The 21260-nt window shown below is 51.5% G+C and overlaps 2 protein-coding genes across 8 annotated transcripts in view; both read right to left on the bottom strand.

Annotated features, from left to right (window-relative positions):
- Positions 1-3225: 3225 nt before the first annotated feature.
- APOA1 (apolipoprotein A1) lies at positions 3226-5257 on the bottom strand. Its single transcript, XM_082478162.1, has 4 exons — positions 5222-5257; positions 4954-5016; positions 4618-4771; positions 3226-3968 (listed from the first exon to the last, which is right to left on the bottom strand). Exons 2-4 carry the CDS (start codon positions 4994-4996, stop codon positions 3368-3370), a joined length of 798 nt encoding a protein of 265 aa, XP_082334288.1. The 5' UTR covers positions 4997-5016; positions 5222-5257; the 3' UTR covers positions 3226-3367.
- A 5825-nt stretch (positions 5258-11082) lies between these two features.
- Positions 11083-21260, bottom strand: part of SIK3 (SIK family kinase 3) — a 249758-nt gene continuing 239580 nt past the window's right edge. For all 7 annotated transcript variants that reach the window (XM_082411039.1, XM_082411038.1, XM_082411041.1 and 4 more), the window contains 4 exons: positions 16078-16241; positions 15002-15134; positions 13986-14156; positions 11083-13284 (listed from right to left, as the gene is read on the bottom strand). In XM_082411039.1, coding sequence (XP_082267165.1) covers positions 13999-14156; positions 15002-15134; positions 16078-16241 — 455 coding nt within the window. In that variant the 3' untranslated portion in view covers positions 11083-13284; positions 13986-13998. The remainder of the gene's footprint in view (positions 13285-13985; positions 14157-15001; positions 15135-16077; positions 16242-21260) is intronic.

Raw genomic sequence — 21260 nt, 5'->3', positions numbered from 1 at the left:
CCTTCCTCTCCCACCCTGCCCCTGCCCACTAGTCCTCTGCTCTCCCCAGCCCCCTTCCCCGCCTCCACTTCACCCGCATTGGCCGGCATTTCCATAGCAGAGGCGTTCACAAACATTTTTAGTACTCAGAACCCGCTGTGGAGTAGGTATTATTTTCCCCATTCTGCAGATGAGAAAACCAAGGCTCACTTAACCAAGGGACCTGCCCCATTTCAGGCAGCTAATCAACCCTCTGATGATTTTCTAAATGAGAGACGGCTTCCCTCGGCCCCGCCCCACTCAGAGCCACGGGGATGTACAATTCTAGGGGGCCTCATTTGCCTAGACTAGAACGGCAGTCCTGACCTTACACATCTCCCCACTCAATCACTCCTCTCCAGCTTGCCTCAGACCCACGTGGCACAAAGGTCTGCCCCCACCTGGAGAAACTCGGATTTGGCTTGTGCTGGGGGTCCCATCATCACCTTTGGCGTCTTTTCCTGGGGTGGCAGCTGTAGGGGGTTCCTGCCTGAGGTCTTGGGGCATTGCTGGGTGGAGTTGAGAAGGTGGTGGGAGAGGCAGTGGGGATATGGTGGGAGCCCCATGGTTGCCACTGCCTAGAGACCGGATCTCATCCCCACCCTGTTTGTTCCCCTCACTGATTTGACCCCCAGAGGCTGGGTGACCGACAGCTTCAGCTCCCTGAAAGACTACTGGAGCACGTTCAAGGGCAAGTTCTCTGAATTCTGGGATTCTGCCCCGAACCCCACACTGTCTTCACCTGAGGCCGCCTGAGATCTCGGTACCCCAAGTCTACCTGCCCATCCATCCTGCCAGCTCCTTGGGTCCTGCAGCCTCCCAGGGCTGCCCCCAAAGGTCGCTTGAAAGGGACGACATTCTCAGTGCCCTCCCACCCCACCCCAGACCTGGCCCACCCCCGGGGTGTGCTGTCCTTCCAATAAAGCTGGACAAGAAGCTGCCATGAGTGGGATGTCCCACGCGTGCCATGTATGTTTGGGCGCGGGAATGGGCCGGGGCTCTTCCGCGGGTGGGCTCAGGACTGACTCCAACTCAGGCAAGCCTGGGGCTGGTGTCCCACCCACCTCTTAGCAGCTGCTTGGGGTAAGGTAGGAATGACCCTACCTACCCTGCCTGCCTCCACAGGTTTGCGTGGAGGAGCAAAGGGGATGCTAGGTTTGGCAAGACTTTGATAAACTGTCAAGTGCTGTGTAACATGTCTTGAGTGTGTGCTCTGTGCCAGGCCCTGCGCCTGGCATTTTGTGTCATCATCAGAATTGAGACTCTGTGTGTCCATCAAAATTCTGGAGTTGACTTGCCCTGCCCGGGCCACCTGGCCCTCTCAACCACACTTGAGGGAAGGAGGCCGAGGGGTAGTAGTTAAAATAAGATACATCTGGGCTCTAGTCTTGGCTCCATCACTTCATATCAGCCTCAGTCTCTTATCTGTAAAGTGGGTACAATGATACCCCATCCACTGTAGGTTTGTTGAGAATGAATGAAGGAAAGGAGACACTGCACAGCACCTGGGACATCAAAGGCACCTGGTAAATGGCTGCCATTGTCACTACAGGCTGAGCTGATTGTCCTCTTGGGACCAGGATTGGAGTGGGGGTGGGGCCAGTGTCCTGGGAACTAAGGAGGAACCCAAGGTCACCCAACACAGGCTGCGCCCCTTGTGTCCCCACTACCCAACAGATGTTCACGTCAGAGGGGTCCAGAACCACAGACTACTTGAGCAGCCCCCCACTCTTCCAATGACAAGACTGAGGCTCAGAAAGGTGAAGGCACGTGCCCAATGTCACTGAGTCAGCAAGCAGCAGAGCTGGACCTCAGGCCCAGGACAGCTGTCCACATTCTGCTCAGCTGACACAGAATAAGGCTTCGTTACTCCCATGCCAGGTGTCAAAGCCTCCTTGACAGATCTTGGTGGCGTCAGGACATCCAGCCCCACTGGGAGACGTCTGCTGTCTCTTTGGAAGTCCACCTGGGCTTCTCTTTGGGCCCAACTTGGCCAGGGATCCCAGCACCCACACCTGGAAAATGTTCTCACCCAAATCTGGGCTTGACACCTATTGTAGCTCAGGATGGTTAGGAACTAAAAAAGCCCACTCCTTTATCCAAGAGCTGTTAAGATACACTGGAGGTAGAGGAAGGGTAGATTTTCCAGCACCAGGGCAAAAGGCCCTGAGGGCAGAGGGAAGGGAAGGCTCCGCCAATGCACTGCCCAGACCTTTGCAGGTCTGTGAAGCCACAAGCATGCACATGGGGGTGTGCATACCTGCGTGTGAAGAGGGGCCGGCTGTAAACAGTCAAGTCCATATGAACTTGAATGCCTGGCCACAAACTTCTTTTTTTTTTTTTTTTACTAATCATGGATGCTCAGGAGCACGTAGGTCTAAAAGGGGCAAAATCTAGACCACCCTGCTCTTCAACCCCGGAAGTGACTTCACATCTCCAAGCTCCAGCTTCCGCATCCATACCATCGATTTCATGGCAGTCTACCCAGGATCTGGGGAAGGATGCAGTAAGATGATAGATGTGAAAACACTTTGGAGCTTAAAATGTGCTAGTTACCTGCAAGAGGTGGTGATGATTTTTCTGACTCAGGCCAGAAAAAGAGTGGCTGGCAGGGCTGGAGCCCCAGGGATGGAGCTGGCACAGCTGAGCCCAAGGAAACAGCGGCTGTTTCCAGGCAGGGTGGGAGTGTGAGGAATGGCACGAGGCTCTTGTGAAAAAGGAAAAGGGACGTGTTTGTTAAAGTATTTTTTTGCATTAATAAAGGATGAAGGAGCAAGTGCCAAGCCCTTCATCTGAACCTGCCCAAATCCTTCAAGTTCCAGTGGCTCGTTGCAGTCTGTCGGCCTCACCTGCCCTAGAGTAGGAGGGCTGGGGGAGGCTCCTGTCCTCTGCCCACGGGAAACGCTGGGGACAGGGAACCCACTTCTCCCAGCAAAGCCACTACTTCTTGCTTGAAGCCCTTTCCGGGCACCTGCGTTGGATTATCTGTCGCTTTGCCTGGTCCTCTATTATTTCCTTTCTGTCCCCACTCTTGAGCCCCCCCGGCCAAGCAGGTCCTCCAGCATTAAGGCCCTGAGAGGCCCCAGTTCAGAGCTGATGACTCCACTGGGAAATCAACAGGTGTCCCTGCCCTCTGGCCACGCCCCCCTGGAGTCCCCTCCAGCGTCACTCCCCCCAGCCCCCCAACCTCATTCTCCCCAAAGAGAATTTCTTGGCTTTTGGAGAACTCTTTATTGTTTAAAAATCATCATCGAAGCTTCAAAAAAACATACAACCCATCACACCCGTCCCGCTCCGAAAATGCTTATTCTAAGAAACTGAACTGATGGCGAGGGGAGCCCAAGGCATCTCACTGGGCATTCAGCTTCTTGGAGGCCTCGTCGATGGCGGCCAGGATGCTGACCTTGAGGTTCTCCAGCACGGGCAGCAGGCCCTGGCGGAGGTCCTCCAGCGCGGGCTTGGCCTTCTCGCCCAGCGCTTTCAGCTGCTCGCTGGCCTTGGCGTGGTACTGGACCAGGCTGCCGCCGCCCTCCTTGAGCATCTCGAAGCGGGCGGCCATGCGTTGGCGCAGTTCGTCGCTGTAAGGCGCCAGCTGCTGCCGCAGGGTCTCCACGTGGGCGCGCGCGCGGTCGCGCATCTCCTCGGCCAGCGGGGTCAGCTTGTCCTGCAGCTCCTGAACCTTCTGGCGCGCGCCCTCGCGCAACTCCTCGCCCAGCGGCGCCACCTTCTGGCGGTAGATCTGCAGCTCCTCCTGCCACTTCTTCTGGAATTCGTCCAGGTAGGGCTGCACCTTCTGCTTCACCTCCTGCAGGTCCTTGTTCATCTCCTGCCTCAGCGACTCTGTCTCCTTTTCCAGGTTGTCCCAGAACTCCCGGGTCACCGGGCCCAGCTGTTCGCGCACTTTGGCAAACGTGCTGGTCAGGCTGTCCCAGTTGTCCAGGAGTTTCAGGCTGACGGGGGAGAGAGAGGAGGGCTCAGGGGATGCCTCCCAGGCACCCCGGCACCCCCTGGAGCTGCAGCCCAGAGCCCCCGCTTACCTGGGGTGACACCTGGACATACCTGTCCCTGAAGGTGCGGTAGCTGGGGGCAGACCCTCAGCCTGGCTTCTCCCATCCATGATCTCCGCACCCCCACCCCCGCCCCACTCCCACTGCATCCCACTGACCAGATGGACAGAGGAGCTAGAAAGAGACAGAGCTGGGTTTTGGTACCCAGTCCTGTCTGTCCCCGAAGCCGGGCCTTTTAAGGACCTAGTCTCCACCCGTCCAGCCCATTCTCCTCTCTGAAGACAGCCATCCTGGTGCTGGCCGGAGCCGAGGAGGGAGTTAAGAAGGGAGTTAAGAACAGGAAGGGGCTTGTTGCACCTGCAGGCAGAGAGCGGTGTCGTGAATACTGACCCGGCAGCACTGGTCTGCCGCCTGCTAGGGGGCTGTGACCCTGCGTGGGGATCCCACTTCTGTCTTCCATCCAGGTCTTCTATGGGGCCCATCAAATAGCAGGTGGGGATTTGGCCAGTCTGGCTGCTTCTTCCCACAGACCTCTCCACCCCTAGCACCGGCACCCCCTACCCCTGCCCCAGGCCCCAGTCTGGGTCCTTACTTGAGCTGTTTTCCCAAAGCGGAGGCTTCAAATTGGGTCACATAGTCTCTGCCACTGTCTTTGATTGCATCCACGTACACGGTGGCAAAATCCTTCACCCGATCCCAGGATGACTGGGGGTCATCTTGCTGCCAGAAATGCCGAGCCTGGCTCCCTGGAGGTGGGAGGGGAGACCCAGATCAGGCCAGCTCTGGGCCGGGATCTGAGCTGAAATGCTAGGTAGGGGAGAAGGGAGTGAGGGAGAAATTCAGCTCCCCGTGCCCAGGAGGGTGGACCACAGCGGTTCAGAGAGAAGTCGCCCCCCGATGGTCAGCTCCCTAGGTTGGGGGCACCTACCGGTGAGGAAGAGCACAGCCAAGGTCAGCACCACGGCTTTCATCTTGAAGGGACGTGGGTGACCTGGAGGAGAAGATGGGCCCGGCTGAATGGGGCTTGAAGGAGCCCGCGCACCCCATCTCACTGTAGCCCAGGAGAAGGAGGTGGGGCACAGGGTAGGAGAGGGCCAGGTGTCCAGAGCCCCAGCATGGGGCAGAGGCTGGAACCAGGATCCCAAAGCCTGAGCCTCAAATGCCTAGAGCTGGGGGAAGCGGGTAGCAGCACTTACCTCAATGGTCAGCAGTCTCTGAACAGCCAGCTCTCCCCCAGCCTATTTATGTGACCAGGCAGGGGATGGGCTGGGAGGCTGATAAGGCCAGCCCAGGCCTTGCCGCCGCTCACTGGTCCTGGCGATGTGGAACTCAGAGTTCAAGGATCAGCTCTGTCCCTGGGGCCGGGCAAATAGAGCAGGCAAACAGGAAACTGTGAGGGCTGCAGGGCCAGGGATCAAGGGTTCAGGCAGGGGTGGGAGGGAGTGGGTGCAGGCTTGCGGGTCCCCAGGGTCTGGGTCAGCTGCACCCGGCCCCTTCTCCTCGGCTGGGGCTGTGTGCCGGCCATTGTCCATTGTGCCAGTGCAGCAGGCGAATGGGAGGAAGGAAGAAAAACACATGAGCTGCCAGCGATGGCTGGAACTCCTCCACTCAGGCGGTGTCCTCCCCCGCTGTCCCCTCGCATTCCAGGGAGATTCTCTCACCTCCACCCTGCCCCCACCTCACAAAGGCAGCAGACGGTGCTCCCACCAATGCTGTCGCATCTCTCACCATCCCCCCTCTCCAGGCCCTTGCAGACCTCCCAGATCCAAAAGCAAAGGGAGCCCCGTGCTAGGATGCTGCCTGGGGAGAGAGACAGGACAGTGCTCAGTGGCTCCCGGACTCTGAGATGTCAGAGACCTCTAACATTTCCAAACAAATTCTAAAGACCAACACAGAGGTGCCCACTTTTCATTTTGTCATGTTAAAAATCTTACCCACCGCTGCGCCCCACCTGGCCCAAACCCTACCATCTGGTGGGATGAACTGGGAGATTGGGACTGACATATATACACTAATATGTATAAAATGGATAACTAATAAGAACCTGCTGTATAAAAAAATTAATTAAATAAAATTCAGAAATTAAAAAAAAAAAAAGAACCAAAAAGAGCATAACCTCAGAATAAAGGACAGTTGCTTAAATGGGATACATAGATCTTTGCATTGTTAATATTTTTAATTAATTAATTAATTAATTTTTGGCTGCATTGGGTCTTCATTGCTGCGCACGGGCTTTCTCTAATTGCGGTGAGCTGGGCTACTCTTCGTTGTGGTGCGCGGGCTTCTCATTGCGGTGGCTTTTCTTGTTGTGGAGCATGGACTCTAGGTGCACAGGCTTCAGTAGTTGTGGTGCGCGGACTCACTAGTTGTGGCTCATGGGCTCTAGAGTGCAGGCTCAGTAGTTGTGGCACACAGACTTAGTTGCTCTGCGGCATGTGGGATCTTCCCGGACCAGGGCTCAAACCCATGTCCCCTGCATTGGCAGGCGGATTCTTTTTTTTTTTTTCCTTAATTTAATTTAATTTATTTTATTTTATTTTTAACATCTTTATTGGAGTATAATTGCTTTATAATGGTGTGTTAGTTTCTGTTGTATAACAGAGTCAGCTATACGTATACATATATCCCCATATCTCTTCCCTCTTTCATCTCCCTCCCTCCCACCCTCCCTACCCCACCCCTCTAGGTGGACACAAAGCACGGAGCTGATCTCCCTGTGCTATGTGGCTGCTTCCCACTAGCTATCTATTTTATGTTTGGTAGTGTATATATGTCCATGCCACTCTCTCACTTCGTCCCATCTTACCCTTCCCCCTCCCCGTGTCCTCAAGTCCATTCTCTACGTCTGTGTCTTTATTCCTTTCCTAACCCTAGGTTCTTCAGAACCATTTTCTTTTTTTTAGATTCCATATATATGTGTCAGCATATGGTATTTGTTTTTCTCTTTCTGACATACTTCACTCTGTAGGACGGACTCTATATCCATCCACATCACTACAAATAACTCAATTTCGTTTCTTTTTATGGCTGAGCAATATTCCATTGTATATATGTGCCACATCTTCTTTATCCATTCATCTGTCCATGGACACTTAGGTTGGCAGGCGGATTCTTAACCACTGCACCACCAGGGAAGTCCCAGCATTGTTCATATTGATCTTGGATCCCACACAGGTGAGAATGGACACCAGCCCTTAGGGATGGCTGGTGTCAGGGAAAGACCTCTGGACTGCTAGTGGCAGGAGCCTAGGTTCTTATTTCATCTTTGCCTTCAGTGTGCAAAATCCTGGAGGAGGATTGTGAGCCAGTTATGTAATCTCCCTGAGCCTTGGTTTCCTATCAGTAAAATGAAGATGAGAATGGGGGTGGTTGGAGGATGAACCCAGGGAAATCCTGTAAATCAGTACTGTGTGCTTGTTGGTGTTTGCAGAGCCATTTTGTAAGGTTTCTCCTGGAAGGTGTGCGAGCCCCCAACACCAGGTCACCTACAGGGCCCCGGTCATAGAACCTGTGAACGTGCAGGCCGAGAGTAATTTTGAGATCAGCCTCTCCCCACCCACCATCTTCAGATGAGGAAACTGAAGAGTGGAGGAATTTGCCCAGTGTCCCTGGTGTCCCAGGGAATTAGAGCCAGGGCTGGACTTAGAACCCAGGTGTCTGGACTGAGGACCCAGGGCAGAAATGTGCTCTGCACCACCTACCCAGGAAACTCCCTAATGTTCTAAAACCCAGCCGGGGACTGCCGTCTGCCAGATCCCGGAGTGGCGGGGCTCCAGGCCTCTCCCACTCTAGCCAGCCTCATGCCTTTCTCCTCAGAGGGGAAAGCTTTGGAGCTGGACCACCTTAGGTTTCAATCCCAGCTCTGTCACTTGTTAGCTGTATGACCTGGGCTAGTCCAGACCTTCCACCTTACCTCAGTTTCTTATCTGTTAAGTGAAGATAATGACAGAACGTGCATCTCCTAGAGTTATCGTAGGGGTAGCACGCATGGCAGGCAGGATAAGCCCCTCCCCCAAACATGTCCATGTCCTACTCTCTGGAACCTGTGACTGTTCCCTTACATGGCAAAAGGGACTTTGCAGATGTGATTATAAGGACCTTGAGATGGGGCAGCTATCCTGGGTTATCCAGGTGGGCCCATGCCATCACAAGGGTCCTTAAATACACAAGAGGGAGGCAGGAGAGGGAGAGTTGGAGAAAAAGGTGGGAGGTCAGAAGCAGAGGTTGGAGTGATGTGATTGCTGGAAGGGGGCCATAAGCCAAAGAATGCAGGCAGCCTCTAGAAGCTGGAAGAGCCAAAGAAGCAGAGTTTCCCTAGAGCCTCCAGGAAGAATACAGCTCTGCTGACTTCATGCTTTAAGACTAGTGCGACCTATTTTGGACTTTTGACCTCCAGACCTGTACTGTCAGATCATAAATTTATGTTGTGTTAAACACTAAATTTGAACATGCACGGCAAAACTGAAAGGGACCTGGCACTTAGTAAACAGTAAGTATTCTGTGGCCCAGAATCCCAATTTCTGCCATTCTGCCCGCCTGCTCCCACTGAACACACTTGCACTGTCAGACCAGAGCCATGACCTCAGTTTCTGGTGGCAGAAGTGGGGGACGGTGAGGAATCACATTTTCTCTGTGTGGTCTTGACGTGCAGATGCCGAGATGAGGGACTGGCCCACCCCCAAGGCTCTGTGGGCTCGGCGGAGAGGGAGGCTGCCGCTTGGCCAGCCCAGCTCCCTGCCTGTTGTCTAGAGAGTCTGAGGGAGGCTGGTGCCCTGCTGGGGCAGCTCAGGGGTGTCTCAGGACGAGAGGCTCCTTCCTCTTGGGGAGAGGGGCGGTAGAGATCCTCCTAGCCAGCATACGGGGGGCCTCAGAAGCTTACCAGTTGGGCACTGTTTCGCCCTGCTCTTTGGTTCACTAGTGAAATTAGAGCAAACCTAGTGTTTGACGTCTGTACAGTTCTTTCATGGCCAAAGCAGTTTCAGGATGAACTCAGTTTGTCCCTTTAAGGCCAGCAGGCCAGATATTCTCCTTGTTGTGTCTGTGAGAAGGCTGCAGCTGAGAGCTGCTAAGAGCCGCCCTGTGTCCTTCAGCCGTTAGTGTTCGGTGCTGGCAGGAAGGGAATCAGGGGGCCTCTAGCTTCTAGCTCTTCTGGCTTCTACCTCTTTGATGGTTGCCTATCAGCCAACAGCAGCCGGACCCCCGAATCCCAGAGCCCTTGTTTGATAGCATCTTACCAAGCCAGAAGCTTCCTTTTAAAATATACTTATTCACTAGTGTGTCTACTCCATCTCATTCTAAGATATTTGGCTTAAACCAGCCCAAACCCCTCGTTACTAATATTTTGGAGAAGCAAGTCTTTCTGGACAGAGACCTATGGGAAAACCACCACCAACAGCAAACGGAGCGCATCTCAGAACCAGACTTGGGGTCCAGCCGTCATTGTCAGAGGCGCCAAGTGCCCGGATTGGACTGTTTGGTGGGTGCAGGGCCTACCAATGCAGGCCCGCAGTCCTACCACCCTCTTCCCCGACCAGGGGAGTCTCCAGAGTGACCGTTTCTGAAGTGGGGGCCCTGACACGTGTGGGAGTGTGGCTGGCTGGCTACAGGAGTGGATTTTGCTCAGAATGACTGGCCACTCATTTCACAATTGATGTCTCAACGTTGTACTGGTCAGTCCGCACTGGGAGGACTCTGTCCCCTGCTAGGCCTGGCACATAACAGACACTCAGCAAATATTTGCTCCATGACCCACACTGGCAACCAAAGGAAGGGTCACCAGGGAGGCAGATGGTCACCTGAAGGAGCGGGCCTGGAGAGGGGACACGGGAATCTGGAGCGTTTGGCCCTGTATCACGGGCCCTGCTCAGAACATTTACTGGGAAAGCACATGGTGCAGGTCGGGAGGGGAGGCTTGAAGTTAGAAAGGTTTGCATTGATCAGGGGAGGAGATCCCCACAACCACCATCACCCTATTCACTATCTGGCAATTTTGTTGCAGCTCCCGGTGATAGATCCCAGTTGAGACCCAGGGCAGGGCATTGTAACCAACCGAGGTTCTCTCCTGCCCTCCTGCCTGGGAGATGAGGCAGCAGGAGCAGACGTCTGGCTCCTTGGCAGGCACGCCAGCCTTCCGAATTCTTGATCTGTGCAGGTGGAACCGGCTGGGGGCTACCACAAAGTCAGAGAGATGAGTAAGGATCTGTCAGCAGGGCTTCCATCTTCTAGAGCTCAGACCTCAGGGCCTGTATCCAGGGGCCAGGGCCCTGAGGGCCCTGAGCTCATCTCAAAGGCATCCTGGCTGCATTCAGGAGGGCGTGGCACCTCCCATAAAAGGTTCTTACAAATCCTTTGAAGGCATCTGGGTTTACTGCTGTTTGGTTCCAGAGACACTCCCAGCCTTCCATGGGAGTGTGTACACACTCAGATGATTTCTAGAAGACCCTTCTGGAGAAGGCTTTTTTCTGGTCTAAACAGTCCCACAGCAACTTTCAAATCCACCATGGACTCCCTCCTCTCCCTCTTCTTCCTACAAACTCAGTATTTCCAGCTTTTGTAATCTTTCTTCATAGAAGGCCTTCCATCAGCTATCTGTCAGCCGTGGCTGGGACCCTGCTAGAAATTCTACCCCGCCCTCTGGAGTCCAGCCGTGGAAAAAGGGGGAAAACTATAGCAAAAGTCCCCTTCCATCCTAACACTTAGAGTTGATCGTATCACTGGGCTGACCGAGGTCACCCCATAAAGGCCCCAGCCTGTGCCAACTCTCTGAGGTCCTCCGTTTACTCCTTCAAAAGCACACTCTCAAGGAATCTGTTTTCCACCCGACTCAGCAAACTCTTAACGTTCCCTTCTGAGGGGCCAGAGTCCAAGCCAGGTGCCTGACGACCCAGCGTGGAGCCGAGTTCAGGCTTCTAGAGAATGCTCGGCTCGCAAGGCGGGGTGAGATAAAGCACTGCTCAAAGCCCCACGCTACACGTCCTCAGCCTCCAGCATTCCAGCTTCCAGCCTGAACGTTTCTCCCAACTAGACTCCAAACCACAAGGCAAGAAACTTATCAGCATAAGATCATAATCAGGTGTTTATTTGCACAATCCCCTACTGTCCAACCAAGTTACAAAGTTGTAAGTGCCCACCAAGAAACGACTAAAGGTCTTACTGCAACTTGGGTCTGGAGATTTTTAATCCTTTTTTAGTTCAACATAAATGAGAAAGAAAAAAAATACTCTGACATTTTCAAAGAACAGAAATAGGAAAGTATGTTCATATACATTCAACATATACTGCGCATATTGGTCACTACAATACAAAGCAATGATTTTTTAAAAGTGTAGTTCGCAAGATGGCACGGTTAATAGGCTCACTGGCTTTCGTCTGGGTGGTCGCAGGGGGGCGGCAGTCTGCTCGTCCATCAGCACCGTGAACAGAACAGGCTGAGCACGTGGTGGGCGGGAGGCCAGCATGGGAACTGCAACGAGCCCGGAGAAGTCAACAGTGGCTGTCTGGGCTATCTTGGTTGCTTCCAGAAGGTGAGCAGCTGGTGGCCCCACCCAGTGGAGGGGATTTGGGGACCAAGGAGACACGGAGAGATCCCAAGAAAGGCTCTTGCACTGCAGAGACCCACTCGAGGGATACTGGGTCCAGGAGCCGAGCTGCCAACATCAGTGAGAAGGACAAGCTGCATGGGAATCCTGTCAGCAACACCAGGATGGCCATGCTGGGAACCCGCTTTCTTCTGTGCAAATTCAGGATGAAAGACTAGGAGGGGCCGGGGGACCTTTTACTCTGCTTTCCCAGCAAAATGGATCAAGAGTCAGAACATTTAACACCTCTTCCTTGTTTTGAAGATCGGAAGGCGATAACCCAGATCCTCTGTCAGCCCCCAGCCAGCAGAGAAGACTTTGGTTTCTAACAGTGAAGAAAAATAAAGATAATGACACAAATAATAGCTATTGCATATGCACTGCTTCAGCTGGGGGGAAGGGAGACCACTACATCTGTCACTGGCACGAGTGAGAACTGTTCACAATTACAAGGTCTAAATAAAATACTTTGAACAAAAGGTGCAAGTCACAATTCAAATAGAACAGAATCTGGTTAAACATTTCTCTTTTAAACAAAAATTCCTTTTGTTTTTATTTATTAATAATAATAATAACAATAATAATAACAATAATATCAACATTTACCAAAAACAATTCCTACATGATCAAGAATTAAAAGAGGGGCTGAGGATGCCCAGGGAGAAGAAGTTAGGAGAGAGGCAGGACCCAAGACAACCTCCTGTTCTTCTTGCCTGTGACAAAGAGGCTGAAAAGGAAAAGCATTATATATATGTATATATGGATGTATACGGTTACATCCATATATATATATATATATGGAGCAACAATCCTTGTTATAGCACAATAGAAAATGAGAATAAAAGGTGACACAAAAGCATAGTGTACCACTGTCGGGTGTTCAGTCCATGGGTGGAACCAGCAGGAAGATAAAGGCAACCAACTTTCCAGGTTGTAAGAGGGGAGCCGAGTTACACACCAAACAGATGTTCTAACTGGCAACCCATCAAAGCCAGGCCACTCGCAGCCTCCGTGCTAACATTCTCATATGACCTTGGCTGGGCCAGACATGTTCTTCAGTGGATCCCAGCAGCAAAGACCTCTCCAGGTTCCAGGCTTAGGGTTTCTCTTTTTGCTCTCCAAGGGCCAAAGGCTGTCATCCCTTCCTCTGTCTCTTTCTCCAGCTGCTAAGATTCCAGAGGATGTCCCCCTCTAGCTTCTGCTCCTGCGGAACAGCAGTACAGAGGTTGGGGGGCACTCTGTGGACGGAGGCCAGGGAGGGGAGTGGCTCTGCACCCCCGGCCCCCGTACACTAACTGCTTTGCTCTTCTGTCTCAAAAAAAGGAAAGAAAGAAAGAAAAGAAAGAAAATCACCTCCAAAAGAAAACATACTTAAAAAAAAAAAAACAATCAAAAATAATCCAAACCAAAACCAAACAAAACCACCAACTCAGATACACCAAATACACTTTCACAAAAGGTGGCGAACATGGATTTCCTGTTTATTTCCTTGGTGACTTGGTCATACAGGCGAACGTGGCAAAACCCCCCTCAGAACCCAAAAGAACGGCACGCTGATGAACCAAATGCGAGGAAAGGCGCCGACGTTCCGGGCGGAGGGAAACACGAGGGCAACTTGGCGCGATGCTGCTAGATACTGTTGGTTTAAAGTCAACCTTCTCATTCCCGCGCGGTACATAAACCTGCAACAGAGCAGCAGACACAGAGAATTAGTTTCAAAAGAGAGAGACTCATATATTCCACTGAAAACTTAAAAAAGAAAAAAAAATAGGTGCACTTTACCTCAGTCAGATATTTAAAGAGTTTTGCCTAGTATGGATTTGCCAGATGGCTTAACTTTCATCAAGTCTTTACTGTCAATGAATTTTCAAAGACAGAACCGATACTACCTGCTGTGTGCGTTTAGGCGTTACTCCAGCCAGACTGGACTGTTTACCCGTTTTCTACCACTGGCCTCTGATCACACACTTCTGGAATATTTTGCCACTTGCAGCACAGCCTTAACAAAATCTGGCTGGCCATGTTTTCTTGCTGAGTTTCATCCTTCAGGACTGAGTTCAAGGGTCACCTCCTTTCCCATTACCCTGGCCAGAGGTCCCGTCTGTCCTCTGAAGCCCTAAGCTCACTTACTCTGTGGAGGCTATGGCACCTATAACACGTCTTATCCCCCATAATTCGACCAAGGGACTATGGCCAGCATCCACCCCCCAAACAACTAGCATGGTGCTTAATGAAGGGACAGGAAGATACAAAGACCTTGACGGGAAGAGTGGCGTTGTCAAGTTCACTGGCTCAGGTTCACATGGAAGGGAATCTCCTGATGGGATCAGGAGCTGGTACTGGGCCAAAGGGCTGGTTTGGCCCCGGCCAGGGTGATACTCACTCTCCATCCTTTGCTACACGCCTGCCTGTTCCATGCTGAAGGAGACCTCGGGGTGCTTGTAGCTGAGCAGTATGTCTGTAATACATGTGGACGGGTAGCAAGAGGAGTTTAAATGCTGGCTGCCATCAGTCAGGTCTGGGTGCTCATGACCTCCAAGCCTCTCCCCGCATTCTGCAAGACCAGAAGAAACATGGGAGATTTGCAGGGAGCGGGGTGGTAGGTGGGCAAGAGGTAGGCAGGGGTGGAAGAGAAGTCTGAACCTTCCGCAGCCTGACTCCCAGCCCTGAACTCTAGCTCAGAGCAGGCCCTCGGTTTGGCTAGCGACCGTGGCTGGGGGCCAGCCTCCTTCCTGTTGTCCCCAGTGTCTGTATTGCCCTCTTCCTTTACAGTCTCCCGCCGTCAAGCACTGTCAGCTCCTGTGGTGTGGAGGACACCCTCGCGGCTGGCAGGCACTGACTCCTGGGCACGCTCTGTACTCAGGACACGGGCCTAAGCACTTCAAACTCCCCAAGCTAGTTAATGCTCACAGCACAGTCTAGGACAGGGGCTCTGTTGTTTCTGTCCCTTTACAGAGGAGGACCCTGGGGCTCAGAAAGGTTAAGCGCCTTAACCTGTGGAGCCGGTGAAGGACAGTCAGAATTTACTGCAGACCTGTCCACTCCCGAGCCTGGGCTTTATATCAACTATGATACCCTCCCTCTACTGGTTCTAAAGGGAGGCAGACATTGGGACACGGTGCCCTCTAATCAGAACCAGAAAGAGAGTTATTGAAGGAGCATCTTAACAAAGCACTGCAGACGGAAGCGTGATGCCCCTGCCCTCAGCCAGGAGGCGTGCTCCTTCACGCACGCACACTCGGTGGAAGAGAACTGGGGAAAGGTCGTATCCAGAGCCCCGTGGGGATGCTGTGGCTTCCCATGGGCTGTTTATACAAGAGGGGAGTAGTCACTGGTGAAGATGAAAGGCGGGCCCCTCCAGGAACTTCTCCGGGGTGCCCCACGCATAACACCCCTCACCCTCATTCTCCCCATCCTGGAACTGCTGGCTCCCCATGAGCGAGGACTGACTGAGAACCGCATCTGACATCCGGGCAGAACTAAGTGCTTTCCCAGCCACGAGACTCATGCCAGGCAAGTTATCCAGCTGCACCTGCAGGAAACAGTTAGGAAAAGAAGTAAGGATATCAGAAAACGCGCCACTCTCAGGGACCCTTAGAGACAGCTGTGCCCTCCAAAAGAGCCCAGGCAACGGCCGGCCTCAAGCACCAGTCCCAAGCACTACCACCCAGACTGCCTTCCTCTGCAGGGCCAGCTAAAGGGGGATGCTGCAATGGTGACCGTGCGGGAAGCTGAGGCTGGGGGTGGGGGTAGGGTGGGAAGGGAGGGGCACGGTGAATCTCAGCTGGTGGTCAGATGCCCTTGACATCTACATGGCCCTCCAGTGCTAGGCTGCTGACCTATCTCATCACCACGAGGAGTTTGTCTTAGGACCGCACTGTCAACAGCACTCCCTGCGAGGATGGGAATGTCCTGTGCCTGCCCCGTCCAATAGGAAGCCAGCAGCCACCAGGGCTACTGAGCCCTGAAATGTGACTCGTGTGACTACAGAACTCAGTTTTAAATTTTATTTTGTTTTAATTACATTTAAGATTGAAAAGCCACATGGGGTTGGTTGCTGCTGTATTAGACAGCGCTGCCTACGAGTCTGCCCTAAGGAAACAACGCTTTGCTGCGTGGATTAGCTCCCTTATCTGAATAAATTCAATGTAGCTGCCAGAAAACTAACCAAGAGCCTGAAGGCTCATTTGCTGGGGCCTGAGTTTAGACTGTCTGGGGAGAAGTTCAATAACTAAGACTAGAGGAAACAGATGGCAAACCGTTCTTCATTCCTCAGTCTCTAATGTGGAGTTCGGATTCTACGGAGATTCTCCTGGAGTTTAGGATTGCTTGTTACGGTGATTCAAAGAAATGCTCCCTTAGTGCCCAGAGGCGCTGGGCTCTGGCTGAGGAGAGTGAGAGTAGATGCTACCCCACATTCCTAAGTTCTGTTTTCAAGGATCCCACTTCCGAAAAGCAGGAGGGGGCCAACGTACATAAGCATCGTCACTGTTCTGGATCGTGTGGTGTCTCTGGAGGGTCCGGGGCCTGTGGTGTTCACTGACTGAGGGGTGTGCTGGGTACCCAAGTCCATTGTGATCTGGCAGCTCCATTGCTTGTCCTGGAGAACTTCTATCCATGCAGTTCCCTAGGACAGACTCTGAGGAGACAGAGCAAAATAGGGTCAGCAGTCCTAGAGTTTCTCCCAACGCTGGCAACTCTCACCAAAGAAATGTCTCGCAAGGGACAGTGGGCAATGGTGAGGACCACATGTGCACCCTCAGCTAATCCCCAGCTGGCGGGTGGTGCTCAGAGGGGCCTGGACCAGCCTGCCAACCCTAAGTCTTACAGCAAAGCTGAGGCTCTCTCTTGCAGGGGTCATACCCTCAGGAGAAAAAAATCCCACATATCAGTGGTTGGCTGGATCACACTGAACCTTTTCTTTTTTTCTTCATTTCTCTGTTGATTTGACAGTGCTATGTTCCCACACCTAGATGCACAGAAGAATCATTCTTGGAGCTTTCAGGACCTCTGGCCTAGGAGGATGGCCTCCATCCTGTGGACGCCTCTCTCTCCTTCCTTGGCTTCCCCTCCGTACACCACCCAGTCCCCTCTTCTCCTCCTCTGACTGCTGCCCCCAGCTCCTTCCATGGCTCCTTCGCTCTTTACATTTCTATCCTTTTTTTTTTTTTTAATTTTTATTTATTTATTTTATTTTTATTTTTGGCTGCGTTGGGTCTTTGTTGGCTGTGCGCTGGCTTTCTCTAGTTGCAGAGAGCAGCTAGTGGGGGCTACTCTTCATTGTGGTGCGCGGGCTTCTTGCAGTGGCTTCTCTTGTTGCGGAGCATGGGCTCTAGGCACGCAGGCTCAGTAGTTGTGGCTCGTGGGCTCTAGAGCACAGGCTCAGTGGTTGTGGCGCACAGGCTTAGTTGCTCCGTGGCATGTAGGATCTTCCCAGACCAGGGCTCGAACCCGTGTCTCCTGCATTGGCAGGCGGATTCTTAACCACTGCGCCACCAGGGAAGTCCCTACATTTCTATCCTTGACCGTCTCTCTCTCCCCACACTTACTTTGACAGTATCATTTATTTTCACGACTTCAACTACACTGCTTCTATATAAAGAATTACTGAAATGCTCTTTTAAGATCCAGATCCAAAATTCTAACTATTTACTAGGTATCTTTCCCTGGATGGCTAACACTCAACATGCCCAATTCTAAACTCATCAGCTTCCCCCACAATCTCTTTCAGACATCCTGGTTTGGTGCCTACTTTCCTATCTTCTGGGTGTGAAGAGCTCGTGGAGTTCATATGGATTCCTTACTCTCGGTTCCACATCACCTTAAGTCAGAAGAATGTGCCCCTCCAGTGTTGGTCACTTCAGTCTCTTTCTTACTAATCTCACTGCTTCCACTGAGGTAGTGTTACCTCTTGTTACACTAGTGTTACCTCCTGTTACCTCTTGCCTGGATCACTATAATAGCCTCCTAACCATCCCTCTAGCACTGCCCTACAAAGACTAACCTTTCTATAGGGGAGCCCAAACCCCTCATTTTCACAACACCGTCCCAGCCTCTCTTCCAATGAGTATGCCACACGACTCTCCTCTACATTCTAAGCTCTGGTCAAATGGGACCACAGACAGTTCAGTGCATTTTCTCTCACTGTTCTCTCTCTCTGGAAATGCTTGACTCTTTTACTTCCATTCCTGCCAATCCGAATCAACTCATCCTTCTAGGTCCAGCTCAAATATTATAATTTTTATGAAATTCTCCCTTTCAAACAGAAAGAGATCTTTCCTTTCTTTAAATGGCAGAAGACTTTATTGAACTCTGATTACTCTAATGTTATTCCTGGCACCATCTTCAGTTGCATACTTGTCTTAATTATTCATATTAAACTGCAAATTCTCTGAGGACAAGAATTGTATTTTATGCATGTTTGTGAGCCTTCACTATTCCAGAACATTGTCCTATTCCCAGTGTTTAATAATAATCTCTTTAACTGATATTAATAAACACTCTCTTAATGTGGGTTAGCCACCTGTCAGAGTCATACAGCCCTGTGGACTGGATTTTGGAGAGAAAGAGGAATTCATGAAGACTGAGTATTTCTTCTTCTTGACCAAGGATGGTCAAGAAGAATACCAGGGCCACACCTAAATTGACAGGATCCTCCTGGTGGCACTTCTGGCTCCAGTCCTTAAGAGCCTAGAACTTCAACATACGTTTTCTTTGCTTGGTTGGTTTTTCTGGGTTAAAGCTCCCTGGCAACTATTGGGCTTATCTCCTGATGAATTGTACCTTAGCGAGACCAGGCTTTTAAACAAATTTTAATAGGAAATACAGTCCTAATGCTAACTGTACCATCCCAGTATCTATTTGAATAACGAAAGTAAAATGTGCTGCTTGAGTGATGGTTAAAGGGTTTCAGGTATCTATATTCAAATGATCTCCATAACCATCAAGGTGAGGCCTGGGTTCAGGGGCTGAGACAGGATGGGAAGGAAGGGGAACAAAGTGACATGCACGTTGCTGGTAATGCAAAACACTCTGGAGAAAAGTGAAAGGATGGGAGCTTCCAAACTACCAAAAATGAAGTCAAGTGAGAAATTTTTTGAAAGTTCTTTGAGCAAAGAGGTCAAAGGAAGAGCCAGGAGCCACCTCTTCTGCTACTGAAAGCTAAAAGCCAGCAGCGAGAGGAAGATAAAAGAAAGCCTACGCCAGGACTTGCTCTGTGGGATTAGGTCACCCATCCTACCCACCCAGCCCGATTCCTCTCAGTGGACATAGCTCACGTGCTGGCCGCAGGGCCAAACAAAAGCCACCGGCAGGAAGTGGTGCAAGGCTGCCTCTGTGGAGCGAGGGACTGGCTCTTGAGTCTGCTTTGACAGGAAGGAACACGAATAGCTGCTTCTTACTTTTCCGAAGTGTTTTCTAATGCCTATACTTTCTTCTTTGATAGCTAACCCCATCCACTCAATTCCTTGGGGCTCCTTTTTTCTGGACTATAGAGCTGGATGCAAATCTCACGAGCTGCACCTCCTTGCTCTCCCAAAGACAAACACGAGAGCTCTCCTGTTTAAAGATTTTTAACGGATGATTATCAAACGTGAGGAAATGGCAAGGCTAACGGCATGTATAAGCCCTGGTTCTTTTTTTTAAATTTATGTATTTATTATTTTTATTTATGGCTGTGTTGGGTCTTCGTTTCTGTGCGAGGGCTTTCTCCAGTTGCAGCAAGCGGGGGCCACTCTTCATCGCGGTGCGCGGGCCTCCCACTATCCCGGCCTCTCCCGCTGCGGAGCACAGGCTCCAGACGCGCAGGCTCGGTAATTGTGGCTCACGGGCCCAGTCGCTCCGCGGCATGTGGGATCCTCCCAGACCAGGGCTCGAACCCGCGTCCCCTGCACTGGCAGGCAGACTCTCAACCACTGCGCCACCAGGGAAGCCCTAAGCCCTGGTTCTTGACATTTGGTTCCTTCCCACCTCTTCCAGAGGCCTCAATGTGTTTATCTGATATGTACGCTGAATCTCCCTCCCCCAACCCACCTCTCTTTTTTAAATCTATTTTTATTCCTGAGAATGGGGTTTCTCCAAACCCAAACACCCACCCTCCCTTTGGCCCTGCCTTTGGGAAGGTCCCATGGATTCTGTCCTCCTAGTCTGCTCTCTTCACAGCCTTTGGGTCTGGTGCCAACACACCTGAAAGTGCCACCAAGACAGAGCGAGCTATTGCTTGACAAATCACATGACGAGTTTTTCTGACTCCCCGGCCTAGAGCTCAGAAGCACTAGCTCTGGGATCAGGAAGGCCCGGGCTTGGATCCTGGCTTCACCAGGATTCCTGAGGTGGGGGATCCTGGGCAAGTTACCTGACTTCCCTGGGCCTCCGTCTCTTCATCTGTAAAATAGGACTTATGCCACAGGTGGGGGAAGGGCTTACTTGAGCTTGGTACTCTGTTATGAGCTCAGTAAAGACTCATACTCATTTCAGAGATGTTACTTCTGAGTGGTTGGGGCACAATGAACCAGTTGACAAAAACAAACAAGAAAATGATTTTATCACAGAATCCTACTTCCAGAATTATGGGGGCAGTTTACCCATAGGTAAGTGAATAAGTGAGTCACTGAAACTTTAATTTCCAGGAAAGAAGCCTCTGGTTTAGAAGCGACAAATGGAAGTTAAAAACTAGACGAAAGGGAGTTCCCTGGCGGTCCAGAGGTTAAGACTCGGCGCTCTCACTGCTAGGGCCCAGGTTCAATCCCTGATAGGGCAACAAAGATCCTACAAGCCTCGAGGCACAGCCGAAAAAACAAAACAAAACAAAACCAAAATCAAACAAACAAAAAACCTAGATGAAAAAGAAGCCTATTAAGGACTTCCCTGGTGGCACAGTGGTTAAGAAGCCACCTGCCAATGCAAGGGACACCGGTTTGAGCCCTAGTCCGGGAAGATCCCACATGCCGCCAAACAACTTAGCCCGTGTGCCACAGCTACTGAGCCTGCGCTCTACAGCCCACGAGCCACAACTACTGAGCCTGCGCGCCTAGAGCCCGCGCTCTGCAACAAGAGAAGCCACCACAATGAGAAGCCCGCGCACCGCAACGAAGAGTAGCCCCCGCTCGCCGCAACTAGAGAAAGCCTGCGTGCAGCAACGAAGACACAACGCAGCCAAAAAAAAAAAAGCCTATTAATAGGAGTTGGGTAACAAACCAGGGCTCTGTCTGTTCAAATTTCAATATAACTCACAGGTTGAAGATCTGGAAGGGCTGGCATCTTTTGCTTGGCAGATATACTTGGAAGGGGTAGAATGGGAGGCAAGGAGGCATAAAAGAATATGACTAGGAATTCGGGAAACTTGAAGTCAGGTTCCAACTCCATCACAAACAGTGTATGAACTTGAATAAGTCATTTAATCTCTCCTAACCTCAGTTTCCCTATCTGAAAAATGAGGGCTGTTTGGGGGCTCAACAGCTAACACATGTGTAAGGGTCTTTAATAAACTGTAAAGGACTACACAAGAAAAGTATTATTTTTAGTAAGAATGTTGAGTCCTGCGTTTAGAAGTCCCCTGTGACACTGTATAGGTGAGACCCTTGACCAGTTTGGCAGCTGGGGGGAGCGGAATGGGGGCATGTGTGTAAACAGACCAACCCACTGGCCAAGGAACGGGAAA

This window comes from Balaenoptera physalus (assembly GCF_965194825.1).
Source record: "Balaenoptera physalus genome assembly, chromosome: 10".
In the NCBI taxonomy this organism is placed as follows: Eukaryota; Metazoa; Chordata; class Mammalia; order Artiodactyla; family Balaenopteridae; genus Balaenoptera; species Balaenoptera physalus.
This window is presented reverse-complemented; position numbering and strand designations above follow the sequence as displayed.

Coding starts and splice junctions, on each gene's coding strand:
- APOA1 (XM_082478162.1), bottom strand. CDS start 4,996: ATGAAAGCCGTGGTGCTGACCTTGGCTGTGCTCTTCCTCACCG. Junction 4,772..4,953: donor GGCTGTGCTCTTCCTCACCG/GTAGGTGCCCCC, acceptor TCCCACCTCCAG/GGAGCCAGGCTCGGCATTTC. Junction 3,969..4,617: donor GCTTTGGGAAAACAGCTCAA/GTAAGGACCCAG, acceptor CTCCCCCGTCAG/CCTGAAACTCCTGGACAACT.